The following is a 19,458-nucleotide window of genomic DNA, read 5'->3' as shown; positions in this document are numbered from 1 at the left end:
CTCTATGGGTGCCAGGGAGAAAAAGATTCAACGTACTCAATACTCTGACCTTTATCACTCTCAGGGGGAAAAAAACGTCTCGCTCACATTTTATTTTTAGCCCCCCCAACCACACTGAAAACACACACACAACCTCCCCCCCCCCCGCACTCCCATGGGTGCTATCCAGTAGTCAACCGCAAGCCCCCTGCTGTGAGCTAACGAGAAGCAGCCCCTTTGCTTATGGGAACCTGGGTAGCGATAAACAACGGGAGGAAACAGACCCTGAGAAGGCGGAGGTGTACCTGGGGTCTGGTAGTTGAGTCTCCGCAGCTCCACCGGGTCCGAAGAGTTGGCCAGGAGGGAGTCCTTGACTCCGCCTGATTGGTCATCCTTTGGTAAGGGGGACGGACGCTTCCTGTTGGGGGGGGGGGGGGAACAAAACGAGACAGGAAGTGAGTCACCTCACCACAACTGCTTCCAATGCTTCACGGCTCCAAACATCAACTGGGAATGAGACGATACGGATGAGGATGAGTCTTGCTGATGGAGAGATGGGGGGGGGGCGAGAGAGATAGAGATGGGGAGAGAGAGAAGGACTCCACCCCCATGGAGCCCCCCTCCCCCTCGATGATGTTAATGGTTAAGTGGATGGTTGAGAGGCCAGATACGTCCCCAACCCACCCAGTTTGCCAACTGGTGTTGAATGAGTTGGAAAAAAACAGGCCATTGTTCTCGTGGAGTGGGCTGGGCTGGACTTGTTTACTTCAGGGTGGATGACAGCTGTTATGTGTGCGTGCACGCGTGTGTGTGGGAGAAGTGCTTAAATGTCGATATCAGTGTCCAATGTGCCATGTTAATGAAACATTAGAACTTGGGTGTTTGTGTTTGTGTATTTGCATATTCATGTTTGTGCGCATGAGTGTGTGTGATTGGCTGTGTGTGCGCATTTGCGTGTGTGTGAATAAATATGTATGTGTGTGTGTGCCAGTAAGTATGTGTGTGTGTTTATTTGAGAATGCCTGTTTGAGTACAGTGTTTTTCGAAAAATAAGGACACTTCTTCTATCCCAATTTTACAAACCAGAACTGTCGCTGCGGATTATTCTCTGGAGCGGCTTATAGGTACATTCTGCTAACACAAAGAATTCAAAGAAATGAAATCTGCGGTGTTAACAGTGATCTGCTTTCAAGTGTTGTGAAACATGAAGTTCTTAATGCCGTCACGAGGAAAAACCCATATGCTCAATTATATCAAAGGCTTGCGAGTAAAACATAACCATGAAAAGAAATAAACATTGGCATCACTACATAACTTACTAACTTATAACTTAAAACAAGGAAGACAATGTGCTCTGGGCCTATGAACCAAGTCCATGAATTTAAAGCCTGTGAATTGCTTGCCGAATACAAGATGCCTTGTTTTCTAAATCGGTCAAATAGTTCAGGGTCTTACGATAAGCTTGAGTCAGCATCATCTCCAATAAGGTAATACTCACAGATGTAAACTAGCCTCTTAGGCTAACTCTGGCTCACTTACAGTTTGACTGTTGATTAGTGTGCAATGTCCCTGAAATAAATAAAATAAATAGACGCTTACTTAACCATCGGTTATTGTACTATTTTAACAGTCTCGTCAGGGTTTCCCGCAAGCGCTGGGCGGTACATGTAGGCATTTGTGTTGTGGGCAAAGATGCGTTATAAGACATGGCTTAAACCACGGCTTATTTGTGGTATTTTGAAACAACCAACTCCAATTTACCGCTCCTGCGGCTTAGGGTTATCGCCAGTATGTACGGTAAAACACTAAGTATGAGTGTGAGTAAGTGTTTTCGTGTGAATCCATGCATGTGAATAAGTATGCATGTGAGTAAGCATGTGTGTGCATGTGTGTGTGTGTGTGCGCGCGCTCATCATCACCAGCACAATGTGTGTTTACTGGTTTCCCAGATTGAGAGGGAAAACAGGCGGCTGCTGTAATTAGCTCGTCAGCTGGGTGGCACAACACTGCCTAATTACACCGCTCCTGTAACACCTGCGCAACCAGCCTCCAGCGTATGATAGCCTAGCCTAGCCTAGCCTAGCCTAGCGGCGGGGTGTCGGCTACGGTGGACCGAGGCACCGCGCGGCAGGCGGCGGACGTGTGGATAGAGAGCCGCCGCCGTCGCGCTGCTGTGCGCTGGTGCAGGAGGCATCTGCCCACGAACACACACGCCGCCGCCGTCACATACATATGTACCCACACACACACACATGTATACACAGTCGCACTCACTGACACATGTATACACACATACAGTCATACTCACACCCATATATACACACATGCACACCCGTGTTAACACACACATACACTTACACACACCAGCAGTCACACGTACACACACTCACTAACACACACACACACACACACACACAAACGCACACAGCCGCTCACACACATGAACACACCCACGCACGTGGAGCCATGCTCAAACACACATACACACATTCCCAGCTCTGTGTGTGCAAATGCCCTCTTTTTCTTATCTCACTCCCTCTACCTCACGTGCACACTCACACGATGAACACACACACACACACACACACACACACACGGGCGCTACACTCGGGGCCCGCACAGCCGACAGCTGCAAACCCTCGCGAGTCTCCCCTTCCACCGCAAATGGAAATGGGCAGTGGAAGGCAGCGGAGCGGCCCTGTTGAAATTTCACATCTCATTGCACTCCATTTGCAAGTGGCGAGCGTGGGTCTGAGGCAGGAGCGGGCCATTCTGCTTACCTCCGGAGCGGTAAAAACACATATCGCCCGCTTGTACACACACACACACACACACATACATCCACCCACAAACAAACACACACACACACATCCACCCACCCACCCACCCACCCACAGACAGACACCCATGCATAAACACTCACACACACATATCCCTAGCCCCGGCCCTCCCCAGCCAGCTGCTAGACCCCTGGGCCCACGGCGCCACCTGTTATCTGATGCTGCGGGAGCTTAAGCTAATGCTAGCAGCGTGACGGCTAATCCACAACAAGAATCTCTTCCTCTCTGTCGGGGGACGGGAGCCAGAGCGTGTCCGGTGCTCTGGAACCGGGGGCCCGGGTAGGACGGGGAGGCGGGTAGGGAAGGGGGGGGGGGGGCATGTCTGGGCGGGGGCGGCGCCCCGAGATGAGATCTGTTTTCCACACCTCTGTGGGCTCCAATCTGGGCTGCGCTTCAGTGGGAGGCTTAAGTTAAACACGGCATCGGGATCACTCAACACGCCGGCCCCGGATCCCGGGCTCAGGCAGGCCCGGGGAGTGGAAGGTAAACGTGTGTGAAGGGGAAAAGTGGTGTGTGTGTGTGTGTGTGTGTGTGTGTGTGTGTGTGTGTGTGTGTGTGTGTGTGTGTGTGTGAGAGAGAATACGGCAGACAGGGTCATGCTTAATGAGAGAAGAACAAGGCTTTATTGAGACAGCAGCCACCATAACGTGTAAAGGGAGAGAGAGTGAGAGAGAGAGAGAGAGAAAAAGAGAGAGATTAGGCTCATATTGAAGAATGGTGGGGGTGGTGGTGGTGGTGGTGGTGGTGGTGGTGGTGGTGGTGGGTGGGTGAGGTTGGGAGCTCAGTGGGAAATGTCAGCTCCAAAAATGGGAACATTTCTGTTATGGGCAAACTCCCCCGGCTGGCATTTACTTCACAATGGCCCATTCAGGGGCAGGTGAGGCCTTGGCATATTCAGATAGGAGCTGGCGTGACGATACCAAAGGAGGTGGGTGGGGGGAGGGGGGGGGGGGGGGGGGGGGGGGCACTGACACTGGCTGAATAATGAATCACAGCAAGGAAGTACGAACCCCGACAGACAGTCAGATCTGACGGCGGTGCTGGTGGTGGTGATGGGAGTGAGGTGTGAGGTGTGAGGGTACGGCGGGGGGCGCGAGGAGACAGTAGACATGGAACATGCACTAGTACAGCACCCCCCCCCCCCCCCCGGGCTTACCCTCGACCCCAATTACCCAAAAAATACGACTGCAGAGTCGGCTGCCTCCTTTCTCCGGGAGCACAGTGTCGAACAAATTAGACACGGCCAAACCCAGTGTGATTCTCCTCTCTTTTGCACACCGTTTTCCTCTTTGGGTGGGGACGAAAGCACCCATGCGAAGAAGTCCTTTTTTGGCCTTTTCTGTTAAGGCAATACGGAGGCGGGGTGGGGGGGTGGATGATCGCCACAAGTTGACAACAACAACGACGACGACGACGACAACAACAACAATCTGGGGGAGGGGGTTGATGTGGTAAGAGGTGGATAGGGGGATCACACTGAAGATACCCACCTTTCCTGTTTGCTGCTTTTGCGGAGGGGCAGAGAGAAGGAGAGGAGGGGATGTGGGGACGGGGGAGAATTAGGCGACTCATTAATTAGAAAGAACACTGAGCACGCACACACACACACACACACACACACACACACACACACACACACACAAACAGCTCTCCTCAACCTCCTCAAATTTCCAAAGGAACGAAAGAAAAAAAAGATCCAGAGAGAGAGAGAGAGAGAGAGAGAGAGAGAGAGAGAGAGAGAGAGAGAGAGAGAGAGAAAACACAGCATCAAACAAACGGGCTGAGGGAAATATAAAGACTTTGTAGAAACTTCTGCAGAGCTTCCTTGATGATCGCCGCCGGCGTCTGGATCCTGACAACGACTCGGGCCGCAACAACAACAACCTGGGGCGGGGCGCCAGCTACTGCTTTAGTGCTCTCCATAATACCACCACCACTTCCACCTCTTCCACGACCCTGGCGTCGTCTGCAGTGCGAGGATGCCCCCCTGCGGCCCCGCTACCTGCCTACCCCCCACCCCCGCATACAATCTCATCCACCCATCTTCTCCCGTCAGCCGGCCCTGCTGTCAGCCCGCCTGTGGGCTTCCTGACAGGGGAAGCGCCAGTCCTCTTGTGCAGTGTTGTTGGAGCCGTCTGTGGGCCTATCATGAACCACTCCCCTTCTGAGTCTGGGGGGAGGCCCACCACCCAGGCTGTCTGGGAGTCTGGCAGTCAGGGGAGCACGTAGGAACGGGTACGAACACGCCGGGGACCTCTCCTGGAGCTCAGGGAGCCCTTGAGAGCCGGGGTAAAGATAAGTGAAGGTATGGTTTCCCCCCACCCGCCTCGGGATAAAGTGGTGCGGTGCCCTAAGTGGACGGGAGTCTATGCACAAGGCCGACCCAGTGATAACATCCAGGCCAAGACTTAAAGTGTGTATGGAAGGTGGCCGATAGGATATCACCGTTGAACCAGTGGTGGGTTACATACCCAAGTAGCCCGGCCTGCACGCGTTGGCCCGTACGGCCGTCGGACACGACAAGCAAATCTTTACACTCTTTCTCTCTCCCTCCTTCTTTGCTGTCGCTGTGTCTTTGCAGATTCGACCAGCAATGGTGATGAATAAATAAAAACACCCACATTGCTCCCTTCTTGCTGACAGCCCGACTGGCTCTCTTCCTGCAGGAGGCCAGTGTACACTCTGCTGCCGTTCCCGTCACACGCTAGCGTTCAGACCGGGCCCCCCCCCCCCCATAAAACAGTATATTATAGTGATGAGACCGGATGTAAAGGCTTCAGAGGAGGACTGAAAGAGAGAGGGAGCCCCATTGATGTCAGTCGGGAAACAGAGTGAGCGAGAGAGAGCGAGACAGAGAAAGAGAGAGAGAGAGAGAACCACTGGTGTCAGAGGGCAAACACACACACACACAGACAGAGAGAGAGAGAGTGACAGAGAACCACTGGTGTCAGAGGGGAAACACACACAGAGACAGAGAGAAAGAGAGAGAGAGAGAGAGAGAGAGAGAGAGAGAAAACCACTGGTGGGGGGGGAAACAGAGGGAGGAAGAGAGGAAGAGGGAGGGGGCAGAGCTCATTAGCAGTCCTGATGCAACCAAAGGAAACAATGCAATGGCCATACATCACTGAGACACAGACACACACACCTACACACCCACCCACACACACCAGGGTGACATTTGAGCCACAACGCTGTTTAACGTTTCTTATTGACCAACCGGCCGATCCGAGCGATCAGTCCGTGAGTTAGTCATTAGGCACACACTCGTGCAGCAGTCAGGAGGAGGACATCGCTGTGGTTCCGTCTCACGCGGTGCGGTCCGGGGGGCGTCCACCGCAGGGAGTCAACTTACCTCTTGAAGAGGAGGATGGCGATGACGATGATGATGATGAGCACCACGGCCAGCACGGGGCCCATGACCCACAGCATCTCCGGCTGCTCCACGCGCGGCGACAGGTCCTGGATCTGCACCTTGATGGGGTCCGAGTAAGCGCTGGCCGAGAATGTCCTCTGTGGGGGGGGGGGGGGGGGGGGGGGGGGGGGGGGGAGAGAGAGAGAGAGAGGCGGGCGGATGAGTGTGATAGAAGCCAGACTGCCATTGGCCTCAGAGCGTGGAACATCAATCACAGCTTTCTTGCTGACACTGATAAAAGCTGTCGAGTCCTTAAGAAGCAGGGGTGAACTATAATTCACAGACTTGACACCTGTGCATTGTTTTTGGTCTTTCGTGTGCCTACGCTGTCGTCTTTTTTTCATCTTTTTTAAATGATTCAGAACCACCGGGTCTGGGGTGGTTTGCATGACACGTCTTCTGTCCGGGGTGGCTGATGACAAATGGCTCAAGACTCTTGCAGGCTAGCTACCGCTGGAGCTGCCGGTCGCTGACGACACTAGCCAGAGCGGCGACAGGTCAAACCCAGCGCAGCAGAGGCTGCTTCGGCCAGATGCTGTTGTTTTAACCAACGACAATAACCACCTTGCGCGGGGCCGAAAGACAACCCAGGACCACGTGAGGCAGTGAGACTGGCCATGGCTGGGAGGGGAGAGAGGGAGAGGGAAGAGAGAAGAGAGAAGACAGAGAGAGAGAGAGAGGGTATGTCTCCTGGCGGCAGAAATAAATGAGGGCAGAGGAGAGGACTCATCTCCTCTTCATTAGTGCTCACACCGTGACGGGAAGAAGGAGGAGGAGGAGGAGGAGGAGGAAGGAAGAGATGGAGGCAACGGGGGATGCGGGGGACCTGGTTGGAGATTTTAAATGAGACATATCCGCTGTATTCTGACAGGAAATGACCAGTGAGGAATACGATTGTACATATTAGAGAACTGGGGAGTGTGTGGGGGAAGAACAGACGGGGCCGAGTTTGCAAAGTATAACTAAAAACGGTGGCAGGCAGAAGGAGTCCAAGGTGTGTGTTTTGCATGGTGGGGGGGGTTTGTTGCCCCGGAGTGAGAACACAGTCATGAGTCGGCCGCCATTAGGGCTCAGCTTGTGTCCTATCGAGGCGCCGTGTGAGAAGAGAAAGGGCAAAGCGGGGGCAAAGTGGGGACTCGGGAAGGGGGGGGGGGGCAGCCTGTGACGAGTGACAGATCGATCACCAGCACGTCCGCCTCCGTCCTGGAAGGAGCCGGAGCTCCCAGCATGCAGTGCGGGCGCGGGGTAATCCAGATCATTAGCCGCGCAGCTGGCTCCGCGGCGGGAAAGGCAGATATTAATTGGAGAGAAAAAAGGCAGGGTGAGCTGCCTGAGACTTGAGCCCCCCCCCACCCCCCTGTCACAGAGTTAAGCTCACACACACACCCACACACACACACCTTCACCCGATGGGATGGTTTAAGCTGAGAGTACCTCATAGGAATGTACCAATCATACCAGAAAGTGTTTTGGCATCTTTCTTATCGAGGTGTGCAGTTGTTCGAACGCAAACCGCGTTTTCTTTAACAACTTTTTTGGACGATGTTAGCAATCGACAGCAAACTGTGACACGGGAGGGTCCTCGTTTAAGGGCCCCTTCTCCTGGGACGAAGAGGTGTGTGCGCCCATGACGGGACCCACTGCCGTGGGACGTGACGCACGCTCGTGTTCCAGTAGGAAGCACCCCTGAAATAAGCGACAGAGGTAGCATGGGAAACACAACAACGCTTCATTGACGTTCTGAGGGGGGGTGGTTGCCAAATCCCAGCAGTTATGCAGGAGACATGAGGAGAAGGAGTTGAGTAGAGGAGAAGGTGGGAGGAAAGGGGAGGGAACCGGAGGGGGAACAGAGAGGGTGATTTCTGTGATCCTCCGTTTGAAATGTCTTCCGATATCACATAGAAGCTCAGCCTTGCAGGTAGCTAATCATTATCGCTACCACAATGGTAGAGCATGTTGTGGAAAAACGGTCTGCCACGTTTTTCAGACGGTATGAAGTGATGCCAGTATGCGCTTCTTTACAAGGTTACCTTTGGCTCCCAAACCTTGTATGGTTATTACGTTTAGACGGCATGAGGGATTTCTTTCTTTGCAGTCTTTTCGTGTGTGTGTGCGAAATCTATAAACGAGCCTCAGAGACAGTATTCGTTCGTAAAATTGGAATACAAGTGGCGGCTTCGGAAAATACAGCGTCTGTGTACGTCAGTGTGGCTAATTCATTTATGTGTGCATCTCTAATTATCACTCTGCTAATCTGTGTGTGTGTGGGTCAATATCGCGTGTGAATTGTGTTCTTCTGGCGTGATTTGGGAACAAGGGCACAAAAGAAACGAGTAATGACGTTAGTAATGACAGTGTTTATCTGTGTGTGTGTGTATCTGCACGTGTGTGAGTCTGTGTCTGCACTTGTACTTGTGTGTGTGTCTCTGTATCTGCGCGTGTGTGTGTGTGTGTGTGTGTGTGTGTGTTTGTGTGTGTGCACGCATGCGTGTGTCTGAACCCTGGCTTTGAATGACACACTCGTGTGCTTGGCTCTCTGCTTGTAAGACCAAAGACACTGTGAGAGATACCCTAACACAAATTGTACATTTGTGAATGTTGCCGGCGTATTTTTATTTTTTTTCAATGGGCTGTTTTCCCCGCCCTCTCTTCTCGATTGTCTACAGCGTGTTCGACGGGCGCTCCACCGCTGGGAACGTGTGATCGGTCTTAAGTGTTTGTTTGAGACGAAGACGCGGGAGGTGGAATGCAGAGGTGGGCGGAGAACAAAGCAGAGAGAGAGAGAGAGAGAGAGAGAGAGAGGGGTGGCGACGGAACGAGAGGTGGAGACCGGGAGAACAAAGCACCAAGAGAGGGAGACCGAGAGAGAGAGGTGGAGACAGGGAGAGAGAGAGGGAGTCGGGACGAGGAGAGAGAGACCGGGAGAGAAATAGATTCAGAGGAAGCGAGCGATAGATTGCGTGGGCGGGAGGAGTTGAGAGAGAGAAGAACAGAGACTGGGCGTATCAGAAGGAGATACAGCGGAGAACACAAGAGACTGAGGTGGAGCGAGGAAGACACCAGAGATTGAGAGAGAGAGAGAGAGAGAGAGAGAGAGAGAGAGAGAGAGAGAGAGAGAGAGAGAGAGAGAGAGAGAGAGAGAGAGAGAGAGAGAGAGAGAGATATAAAGAACAGGAGAGGGATCGAAGGATGGGGAGCTTGAGCAAGACGGTGAGAACGAGAGATGGACAGCGAGAGAGACAGAGACAGAGCGAGACAGAGACAGAGCTAGAGCAAGGAGGCGAGAACGAGAGACAGACAGCGAGAGAGACAGCGACAGAGCGAGAAGGAGACAGAGCGGCAGCGAGACAGTGAAAGAGCGAGACCAAGACGGCGCGAGATGGAGTCTGAGCTTGAGCTCACTTTGGTGCTAGCTGAAGGTCCGGGGGGCTCCTGGGCTTCCATGGCATGGGTGGTAGGATGGGTTAATTTCATGAGATCACTCTGCCTAGTCAGCACGTAAAGGGTTTAGACGGCCAAATGAGGGAGGTGGGGGGGGACAGGTTGATTATAAAAAAGCAACAAACAAATAAATTACATTTTGTTGAGGATTAAGCCTCTAAAAGAGATATGAGATATAGGAGGGGGGGGGGGGGAGAGAGGAGGAGAGGGAGAGAGGGCAATAGGGAGAGAGAGAGAGAGATAAAGTAATAAAGAAGGAAGGGAGCTGGAGATATGGAAAGAGAGGGGGAGACACAGCAGGGACAGAGACAGATATGTAATATTTGCAACTATGCCTCTATCTGTGACGAACAGGAATAGGGCTGCAGGGCTAGGCTTACCCCTGCTGGAACGCCTTCTCCCCTCCACCCACAACAAACTCCCCCACCCACCCCCCCGCTGCTGCACTACCTCGCTCATTCCCCACCTCATCCGTTCTGTTTTGCCATTCAACAGCAGACTCCTCCACCTCCATCAACCTCCTCCTCCATCCACCCTCTCCTCCTCTGCCCCTCGAGAATACAACGCATCCAGAAACCTGTGTGTGTGCGTGTGGTGTAAAAGACGAGCCATATTTTTCCCCACGCGAGATGCCTACTAATTCTTCCAGAGGAATTTTCATTGTTCATTCCTCAATAACCTGAGCTGGCTGCTAGTCAATGCTACCATGATATTATATTTGTATATATATATGCATTTCATATAAATTATAGCTTATAGCTTTGAAAACTATAAGTACATGGACTGACGGTGTCTCACAAAGCAAAGATGGCGTCAGCATGTAGAGTACCAATAGACTCCCAGAGGAACCGTCCAATCAGAATACTTCTCATGGAGTCGGCTGTTGCCGTGTCGTTGACGCACTTCTCAACGAGGTAATCGAAAAGGGGTGGCAAATTAGCGCACACGCTACAGCCAAATCTCTGCCCTCTTCACGCCGAAAACCCCTTCCTGTACATCATCACAGGGCTGGGGGCTTTCCTCCCTAACAGCCGCCGACATCATCACACCGCAAATACACACCGTGAAGGACTCGGCACCCAACACGCACACTTTCTACTGTCACACAGCCTGCTCCCAGCTCCTCCCCCCTTGTCGCATTTCTCCCTTTAAATGGCACAGTTTACAGGCACCCGGTGTCTATCATCCCGTTTCACACCTCGCCCGGCTTGTTTAGCTTCCTCGGGGCCCGCTTGAGTCAACATGCACTCTGCCCGATTCTTCTGGCCCTTTCCATCTCATCCCCTTCGCTTCGTTCACCTTTGTCCCCCTCCCTTGCATCATCCCCTATTTTACCCTCCCGTCCATCAATGGATTTCATGCCCGCGTCCCCCTCCTTCATGCCAGCGGTGAGCGGTGTTGCCCGGCTGCCTTATGAAGAAGCAGCTGCCCTCTGCGCACAGAGAGAGAGACAGAGAGAGAGAGAGAGACAGAAAGAGACGAGAGAGCGAGAGAGAGAGACAGAGTGCGGGAGAGAGAGCGAGAGAGAGAGAAAGAGAGAAAGAGCAAGAGAAAGAGCGAAAGAGCGAGAGAGCGACACAGAGACAGAGATATAGAGAGAGACGGAGACAGAGACAGAGAGAGCGAGAGAGAACTGTTTGAGTCCTGGCATCGCTGTGGCCATGATTCAAGCTGATGGCCCCATCTCGTGGTTCTGCCTCTCTCTGGCGTGGTGCTGCGTGTATTAGTAGTGGTAAAACATTTACAAGCACAAGGGGAGATAGCGCCTCAGCCCCCCCCCACCCCCATCCCATCCCACTGCCAAAACATAAACAACAACACCTCTGCATTTTGGCCTTTCTTTCTCTCGCAGAGTGAAGGGGAATCGATCAGAGGGTCTTTTATTGTCCACCTCAGCACCGAGCGCGGCTCAGGAGGTGAGGCGCGGATTGATCAGGTCGGATCAATGGAGTTTTTGAGGTGGTCTGGGACTTGGGGGAGGAGGAGGGGGGCCTGAGGGCTCTTATCTGGCCCGTATCCCACGCTAAAGGGGGGGGGGAGACCAAGACGCAGTGCTGGGCCTTCTGAGGGGGGGGGGGGGGGGAGAGCTGGGTGCTTAAGGGTCTCAGAAGAGGAGAGTGGAGGTGGGCCGCGGTTAAGAGAGACTCCAAGCCCCATGGTTCATGTTTGGAAGAAAGAAAGAATGACAGAAGAAAGACAGAAAGAAAGGAAGGAAGAATGAGAGAATTTAAGAGAGACAGAAAGCAACTTTCTTTGGTACTTTGCGGTCGTCTGGTGGTCTAATCTGCTGAATATTCATGGCCTGGGTCCGGGAGGAGCCCAGAGCAATCCCATCCTAGCATCTCTCGCTGTGGCGAAAGCGGACCGTCCCACTGAGAACCCTGGGGCCTACATGCAAGTGTTGTTTGACGCAGCGCGCGCACACACACACACACACACACACACACACACACACACACACACACACACACACACACACACACACACACACACACACACACACACACACACACTTCGGTGAGCGCGAGGGTACAGCGTGGGCGAACCTCTAAGTGTGTGTGTGTGTGTGTGTGCGTGCCTGCAACTGTGTGTGTGTGTGTGTGTGTGTGTGTTCATCTGTGTGTGTGTGTGGGGGGGGGGGGGGGGGGTGGGATTGGTTTTAGCTGATAGGGAAGTTGGTTGGCTGACTTTAAAAAGTTTACAGATGAAAGGCAGAAAGCCTTTCATGCGTAAACAATTTCCGGTTCCCCGCTGAAGCAGCTGGGATTTTGTGGGGCTGGATAACGACGGTTCGATGCCGAGTGTAAAGCAAGTGCTATAAATCTGAATGGTCCTGACAGCAGGCTACAGAAAGGTGAGAAAATGCTTTTTCTTTGTGTTGGAGCCTTCAAGGTGAAATCAATCTGCCATTTTCAAGGTGCCTTTTGAGAAAGACATGGAGAAAAGGTATTTTTTTTGTGCATGAATACAAGCATCAAGTGCTTGAAGAGGCTTTACATAGCGTTGTACTACTCTATACAACAAATCATAATGGTACGAGAAACTAGGATTGATGTGTTAAGTAGAGGGATGTTAACTACCCGTTAAGCTGTTTACCGACAATATCCTCTTTAACTGATTAACAAAATAGTTTGGTTACAAAAAAGCGGTTAAAAACACCAATTAAAAAATAACTCCTCATGTTCTGAGGTGTTGTTTGCTGTCTTCGACATATAGGGCAGGGCCCAAATCTTTGCAAAGTGAAAGTAGTCTTGCAGTAATCGTTTTGAATTAAAACATTATGACTAACCCTAACTTGAAAATTACTGAAAACTTTTGGATGTAGCCTAGCACATCATCATTTGTTCAGGTTAATTTGCTTTTAAGATTGCCGTTGCATTTAATCAGCTGGGGTTGTCAGTGATGACAAACTCTTTAGACTTACTGTTCGGTCTTTTAGCCATATACATGCAGGCTTTAAGCAGGAAGCAGCCTCAGCTTTTTTCTTCCTCTCAGCCGAGATTATGCGTCTCGCGCGGTAATCCCCACGCTCGCTGGTACATTGTTACACTTTGAGGAACGGCGACACCAACGGAGCTGTCAAGATTTGTTGTCACTGGGAGCACTTTTAAACTTACCAATTGGCCGTTAGCCTGCTATATGCTAATCGCGACCAAGTGCTTTCAAAGCTAATATCATTAGTTAGTTGCAATATAAGCCTTGCTAATAATCAGTTTTATTTAATAATGCTGGGGGCACATGCTCACACAGGATTCCGGATGCCAGTCAGTGTCGCGCTTGACACATTTCGGGCGACGCTGAATTTTAAACAGGTTTAGGTTTACAACCATTCAATTATACATTCGCTAACGTAACGTTTATCGTACGCTTAATATTTGATATTCGGGGCCGGCCTTTCTTATACACTCTCCAAACCCCCACCCGCGCCTGTGGATTTAGGCACGTCACCATCATCTTCACTCCTCTTCGTGCCCCTATGGGACGTCAGGCTTCAACTCTCCATTGCATCCGGTCTCTTTAGACACACACACCTGGGAACCCAACCTCTCAGGGCTCTTACGTATTTGTCGCTGGCGTCGCTCTCCTGCTCGCGCAGGGCGGCGAGCACAAAGCAGAGGTACTGCTGGTGTCCCGTCAGCGGCTTGTTGAGGAAGCCGTTGTAGCGCTTCTCGTCTCCCAGCGTGAAGGTGGCGGGCAGGGGGTTCAGCCTGGCCGTGATGTAGGGCTTGGCTGCGTCTAGCTGCCGGCGCCGGCGCCTCAAGACGGGACCGTCGCTCGACTCCAGCAGCTGAGAGACCGAGACAGAGAGAGAAGAGAGGGTTCGTTTTGATTGGGGATCGACCGACATGTTGTTTTTTTTAGGGCCGATGCCGGTACGGATATTTAGCCGATGGCCGATACGGGCTACCGATTTTCTGCCGATACTGCTTATGCTCCCTCAATTTACATCATAATAATGACACAATGATGATAACAAATGTTAGTCTCAATTTCAAAAAGGAACATTTAAGGAACACGTCTGTCTGTAAATCATGCCGGGGAAGAAAAAAAAAAAAAAAAAAAAAAATCAGCGGAACAAATCAGCCATTGTCGATACACTTATAAAATAACAATTATCAGCCAATAAATCGGTCGATCACTAGTATTGATATGATTTAGCTTTGAGGTCCCCTGATACAGTTCTCATCAGAGCTAATCAAAACTTTTTCGATACATTCGAATGTTCAATATCAAAGTTGTTTTGTCGTTGGCCAAACTCTGGATGAGAAGGAAACAGAACTTAAACGATCTTTCATATGTTGCCTCAGTAATTAAAGACTGCGATCCCAGAGGTCATCGGAGGTCAGTGCGTCAACATAGTGTAAAACGGAGTGAATCTTGTGGTCGTTAATCCTCTGGACTCACAGGAGGGTAATAAGGTTAACCACAAAAAACACTAATAGCATGTCCCCAGGTTGGAGGTGAGCGTTTACGATAATCACGCTGCATTGCTATGAGACTAGCAATTAATGCCCTATCTCAGCATGACTGCTATTGTGATTAACAAATGAGGGCTTTCCGAGGCAATTTGTTCATTGGTGTATTCCAGGGGCCGCTCCAGTCAGGGCTTTCATCCAAGCACAATGTTGGACGTCCCAAATAAGGGCCGGCTCTGTGCTTAATGACTCTGGGATGTGTCCTCTCTCCACAACGCCAATGTCATGGCTGTTGGGAGCAGCAACAATAGCGGGAACGGGAAGACCGCCAAGTTGAAAAGACACTGACAAGGTTACTCGGGAAAACAGGAGACCATTTTTATGTTTAAGCTTGTCATTTAATTTGATTGTCTTTGATTTCCCCCGACAGAGTTGCAGGCCATTATCCAGGGCGCCAATCAAGCCGTTATACTTGCATAGCCGTAAATCTATGCAAATATTAAAATTTAATATTTTATGTATTAATGTTTATGCATTTTCTGTTTGTCGTGGGCCAAACTTGGAAGGACAAGGAGAAAGTACTGACTGTAGAAGTGATATTTCAAATGTTGCTCCAATAATTAAAGCCTGCTGACCTAAAGCTGTCGGGTTCACCCGCTCTTGGCTCCCAAACCGGATACTCTGCCTTCCTAAGCAAAGCAATCTCCGTCCTCCTCCCCGGCTCCCTCTCTGCGCTCCCAGAAGGGGAAGTGCTAATTAACTGCCAACAGTCACTTCCTATCCCAGTTGGAGCAGGAGGTACCGTCTCTTGACTTCTAACCCGCCACAGGCAGTCGTTTTGCTGGGGGCGGTCTGACCACTCACCTCATCCAGGTCCATCTCGTCTGGGTTCTCCCATCGCCGTGACGACGCCGTCACCGGCACCACCGCGATGTAGTACCACCTGCCAGGGCAAAAGGAAAAGGCTTCCGTCACAGTGTGCACGTGACGCCCATGACACCTCCCCGCGGCGGGCGCGGGCAGCTCGGTTCACACCTCGACCCCAGCGTTCGGTGACACACTATTACGCTTTCTTTTTTTTAAATTGCTCGAGGTGTGAGAAGACGGTTGGTGGTTGGGGCGTGTTGGGGATTTCACAACTCGGAGTGCGGTACAGGAGGTTGGGAAGCAAGGTCAAAGAGCTGGTAAATCGACGCGGTATGCTCCAATTAACGTCTAATGACTAAGAACAGCTGCCACGTAGACCCGAGCAAACACTCCGTCCCGCGGAGGGAAGGCTTCATCAAACAAGAGCTTGCACTAGGATTCCCGTAGGCCGACGGAGGCCAGTCACGTGACCGGCTCTGTGTGCGCTTGTTTGATGCATGAGCGTGGCTGTCTGCCTGGCTGTCTGTGTTTATCGACGTGTGTGGAAGCGTGCAAAAAGCCCAAACCAACCCCAAACCCCCCAATCAACACCAGCAGGCTTCCACGGTTCTCTCCTCTTCTGGCAATCTTTGCTTATTTTCCCAAAAAACCCACAAACTCATAAGAAAATAAGTCTTTTCAGGCGGTAACGGTAACTCTGTGGCCCCCTGTTCGGCTTGGCTCCTTCTCATCTCATCTCATCTCCCCACCTCCCCCTCTTCCTAGACCTTACTTTAAAATTCAATCACATCTCGGAGCTTGTGTAAGAACACCTCCTCCAGCACCTCGGACCCCTCCACCACTACCACCACCACCACCTCCTCCGATCAGCAGCGCCCCACTCTTCGCTTGACGTCCGTCCTTGCTGGAGCTCGGCCAGCCCTGACAAACCCCCCCCGGAAAGCTTTTTATATTTTACAAATCAACGCCTGGCCTGACACCGTGTGCCCCGCGCCCTCTTAAGAGTGATATAGCCCACATGCATGGCTCTACAGGCGCATGCCGTCCGGTGTTTGTACGTGCGTGGGTGTCCATGAGTGGTCCTGTGAGGTCATAAGAGTGCACCGATGATGGATGGGAGTGTGTGTGTGGGTGGCTGTGTGTGTGTGTGTGTGCCTGGTTGTGCGTATCTGGAAGTGTGTTTATTAGAAGACCTAGAGGGGGTGGGGGGGATAATATGTCTGTGTTTTATGTGCGGAACGGCGGATGACTCCAGCACCTGTTTATGAGTGCGTGTGTGTCTATGGGAACGTGTCCATGTGTGGACACACATGTGCATGTGAGTGTCTGTGCACTGCAGGTGTGCGGATGTGTGTGGGGGGAGAGTTGGAGGAGTCTGGCTCAGACAGATAAGTCACCACTTTCCCGGGGTGCAGCACGATTCTGCTCTTAACTAGTAGAGCCTGAGAAATGAGAGCGACATGACTGCTCCTGATGTGAAAAGTCGCAATTACCATCAGCCCCTGTTTGGGCGAGTTAGCGGGCAGCGCAGGCTTTGGCTTCTAGATTGGGAGACGGGGGGGGTGAGTGAGTACCGGGCCGGGCGTAAAGTGGGGATGACGCAGCGCTGTTGATGTCTTGAGTTGCACTCGTGTTATCTAGCGGCTGAAGCGTGCACCTCGCCTTCCAACGCTACGCCGGCTAGCCTGAAGGTGGTCGGAGGTGCTTCCCAAGCCCGTCACACACGTCCGGATGATATTCTTATTACCGAAGGAGGACGGAACCGAGCACACGTACAGTACAATCAAACAACATGGGAATAATTAAAGGTTGAGCGAATAATAAAGTGTGCAGTGTAGAATCGGGGTCTTGACTTCAAGGTAATGTGAATAGTATCGACAAAACACATTCAGATGTTTAACATTATCCCAGACAAGAGAGACAAACATAGTTACAGACAAAAAGACAGACAGACAGACAGACAGACCAGACCAGACTGGCAGCCAGCCCGGACTGACAGGCAAACAGATAGTTCAATACAATCACACAAACATACAGATAGACAGACAGCCATAGTTAAATACAGACAGACCGACAGCCATAGTTAAATACAGACAGCCAGCCAGCCCACCCCAGACGGACCCACCCTCCCACACAGCCCGGGCGGACGGACAGACAGCTCATCACCCACTTGACTTGCGTGGTGGTCTGCACTTGGGGCAGGTCTATGGTCAGCTTGCCGCCCTGGGCCTGCTGCTGGCTGTAGAGGACTGGCCTGGACTTGAAGAGGTCAGGGGAGGTGCGGATGGACACCTGCTGCTGCAGGCCGCCAGCGCTGTTTCCCCGGCTCATCAGCACAAACGAGTAGTCCGTGTCGGGCTGAAGCCGCGTGATCAGCCGCCGCTTCTGGTCGCCCTGCACCTCCACGCTCTGCTGGTTGTACAGGATCTGACACACACACACACACACACGTTAGGGACCTGATGCACTGTACTGTAGGGCACCACTGTATAGAGAGAGGGACTATGCGCTGACCTCTGTAGGAAACGTGCACCTGTGTTTGTCACATGCGCGCATGCACGCACGCACGCACGCACACAGTATATATTTTTTCCCATATTCCCTCTTTCGCCACAAACAGGTTAGCAAGACAATTTCCCTTTCAGGCACACTCACTCACATATGTATACACACACACACACACACAGTGTGCATAGACGCAAAGTGAACATACTACAGAAAAAATGCAATCTATTCTTCATCGCACCATTTTTCTCTCTTCCTAGAAAACACACACACACACACACACAAAGTAATAGTAATAATACAAGGCAGACGGTATGAAATTCAGTCGAACGGCACGTAGCCCTTCGTCTGACACCTATGTGGTTTAGAGTCAGGTGGCAGGCAACCACAGCCAGGGCATTGCTTTTTCACTTCAAATTGACGGCTCAACACTTACCGTCAGGTGGGAATTAACATAATATCAGCCTGACACATTGTGCACGCACATCATTAACAGCCTTGAAAATTAACATGACGTTCCCAAGTTCCCACCAGCCGAGCTCAAGACTAATATCAGAAAATACATCTATCCATCAGTTGACATTGTGTTTTCCCCCCCCCCCCAATAACATTGGTGAAATCAAGAGGCTTTTCTGGACCGCTCGTGGTCCGAGTCTGACTGGGTTCTCTAACAAAGAACCCGATTTTACATCTGGTTCTTTGTTAGATATAAAGAGCGGTGGCGGTCTTGGGCCGATGTCTGGAGCAGTGCTTGAGGCCACACTGTGGCGCCGGCGCACCCTGAAACACGACCCGCTTGAGGTCCCATGGACACACGCGGCTTTGAACGTCGGGGTGTGCGCCAAATGATAACGAGTCAAAAGCGGTGGTTGGTACGTTGTGTAAAGGTTCGATTAAATCTCACCGCAGCCCTGGCGCTGTTCAAGAGCATGCCAGGGGTAAAAAACCCAGACACACTATTCTGGATGAAAGAAATAAAATGGTGACTGGAGTATATGATCAAGTATCCAGCCTGTTATTAACAGCAGGTAGAGCCTTTTGATATAGGAGGAGGCGGCGGAGGAGGAGGAGGAGGAGGAGGAGGAGGAGGAGGAGGAGGAGGAGGAGGAGGAGGAGGAGGAGGAGAACAGAGGAGGAGGAGGAGGAGGATGAGGTGGGGGAGGAAGAGGAGGAGGAGGAGGAGGAGGATGAGGAGGAGGAGGATGAGGAGGAGGAGGTGGAGGAGGAGAACAGAGGAGGAGGAGGAGGAGGAGGAGGAGGATGAGGTGGCGGAGGAGGAGGAGGAGGAGGAGGAGGAGGAAGAGCTTGTTCGGGAGGAAAGAGATGTCAAGGCAAGCTATGGTAAAAAAGAAAAAGGCCATCCATGCAATGAAAACATGTATTTCTATTTCAATTGTGTTCATCTTTCTAAATGAGTGTGCACGGATGGAGGGTATGAGACATCCCGATACTGTGAAATAGTTGTGAAAATATGGTGTGACCACATTTGTTTGGGTGC

The 19,458-nt window shown here is 51.6% G+C and overlaps 1 protein-coding gene across 1 annotated transcript in view; it reads right to left on the bottom strand.

Annotated features, from left to right (window-relative positions):
• LOC307085679 (receptor-type tyrosine-protein phosphatase F-like) overlaps positions 1–19,458 on the bottom strand; it is a 113,468-nt gene that overhangs the window by 10,211 nt on the left and 83,799 nt on the right. The window contains exons 17-21 of the mRNA XM_079750545.1: positions 17,626–17,882; positions 15,453–15,531; positions 13,733–13,960; positions 6,172–6,329; positions 285–397 (exon numbers count right to left, since the gene is read on the bottom strand). Of these exons, the coding sequence (XP_079606671.1) occupies positions 285–397; positions 6,172–6,329; positions 13,733–13,960; positions 15,453–15,531; positions 17,626–17,882 (835 nt within the window). The remainder of the gene's footprint in view (positions 1–284; positions 398–6,171; positions 6,330–13,732; positions 13,961–15,452; positions 15,532–17,625; positions 17,883–19,458) is intronic.

Source organism: Pollachius pollachius, assembly GCF_949987615.1.
Source record: "Pollachius pollachius genome assembly, chromosome: 14".
NCBI classification, from domain to species: domain Eukaryota; kingdom Metazoa; phylum Chordata; class Actinopteri; order Gadiformes; family Gadidae; genus Pollachius; species Pollachius pollachius.
This window is presented reverse-complemented; position numbering and strand designations above follow the sequence as displayed.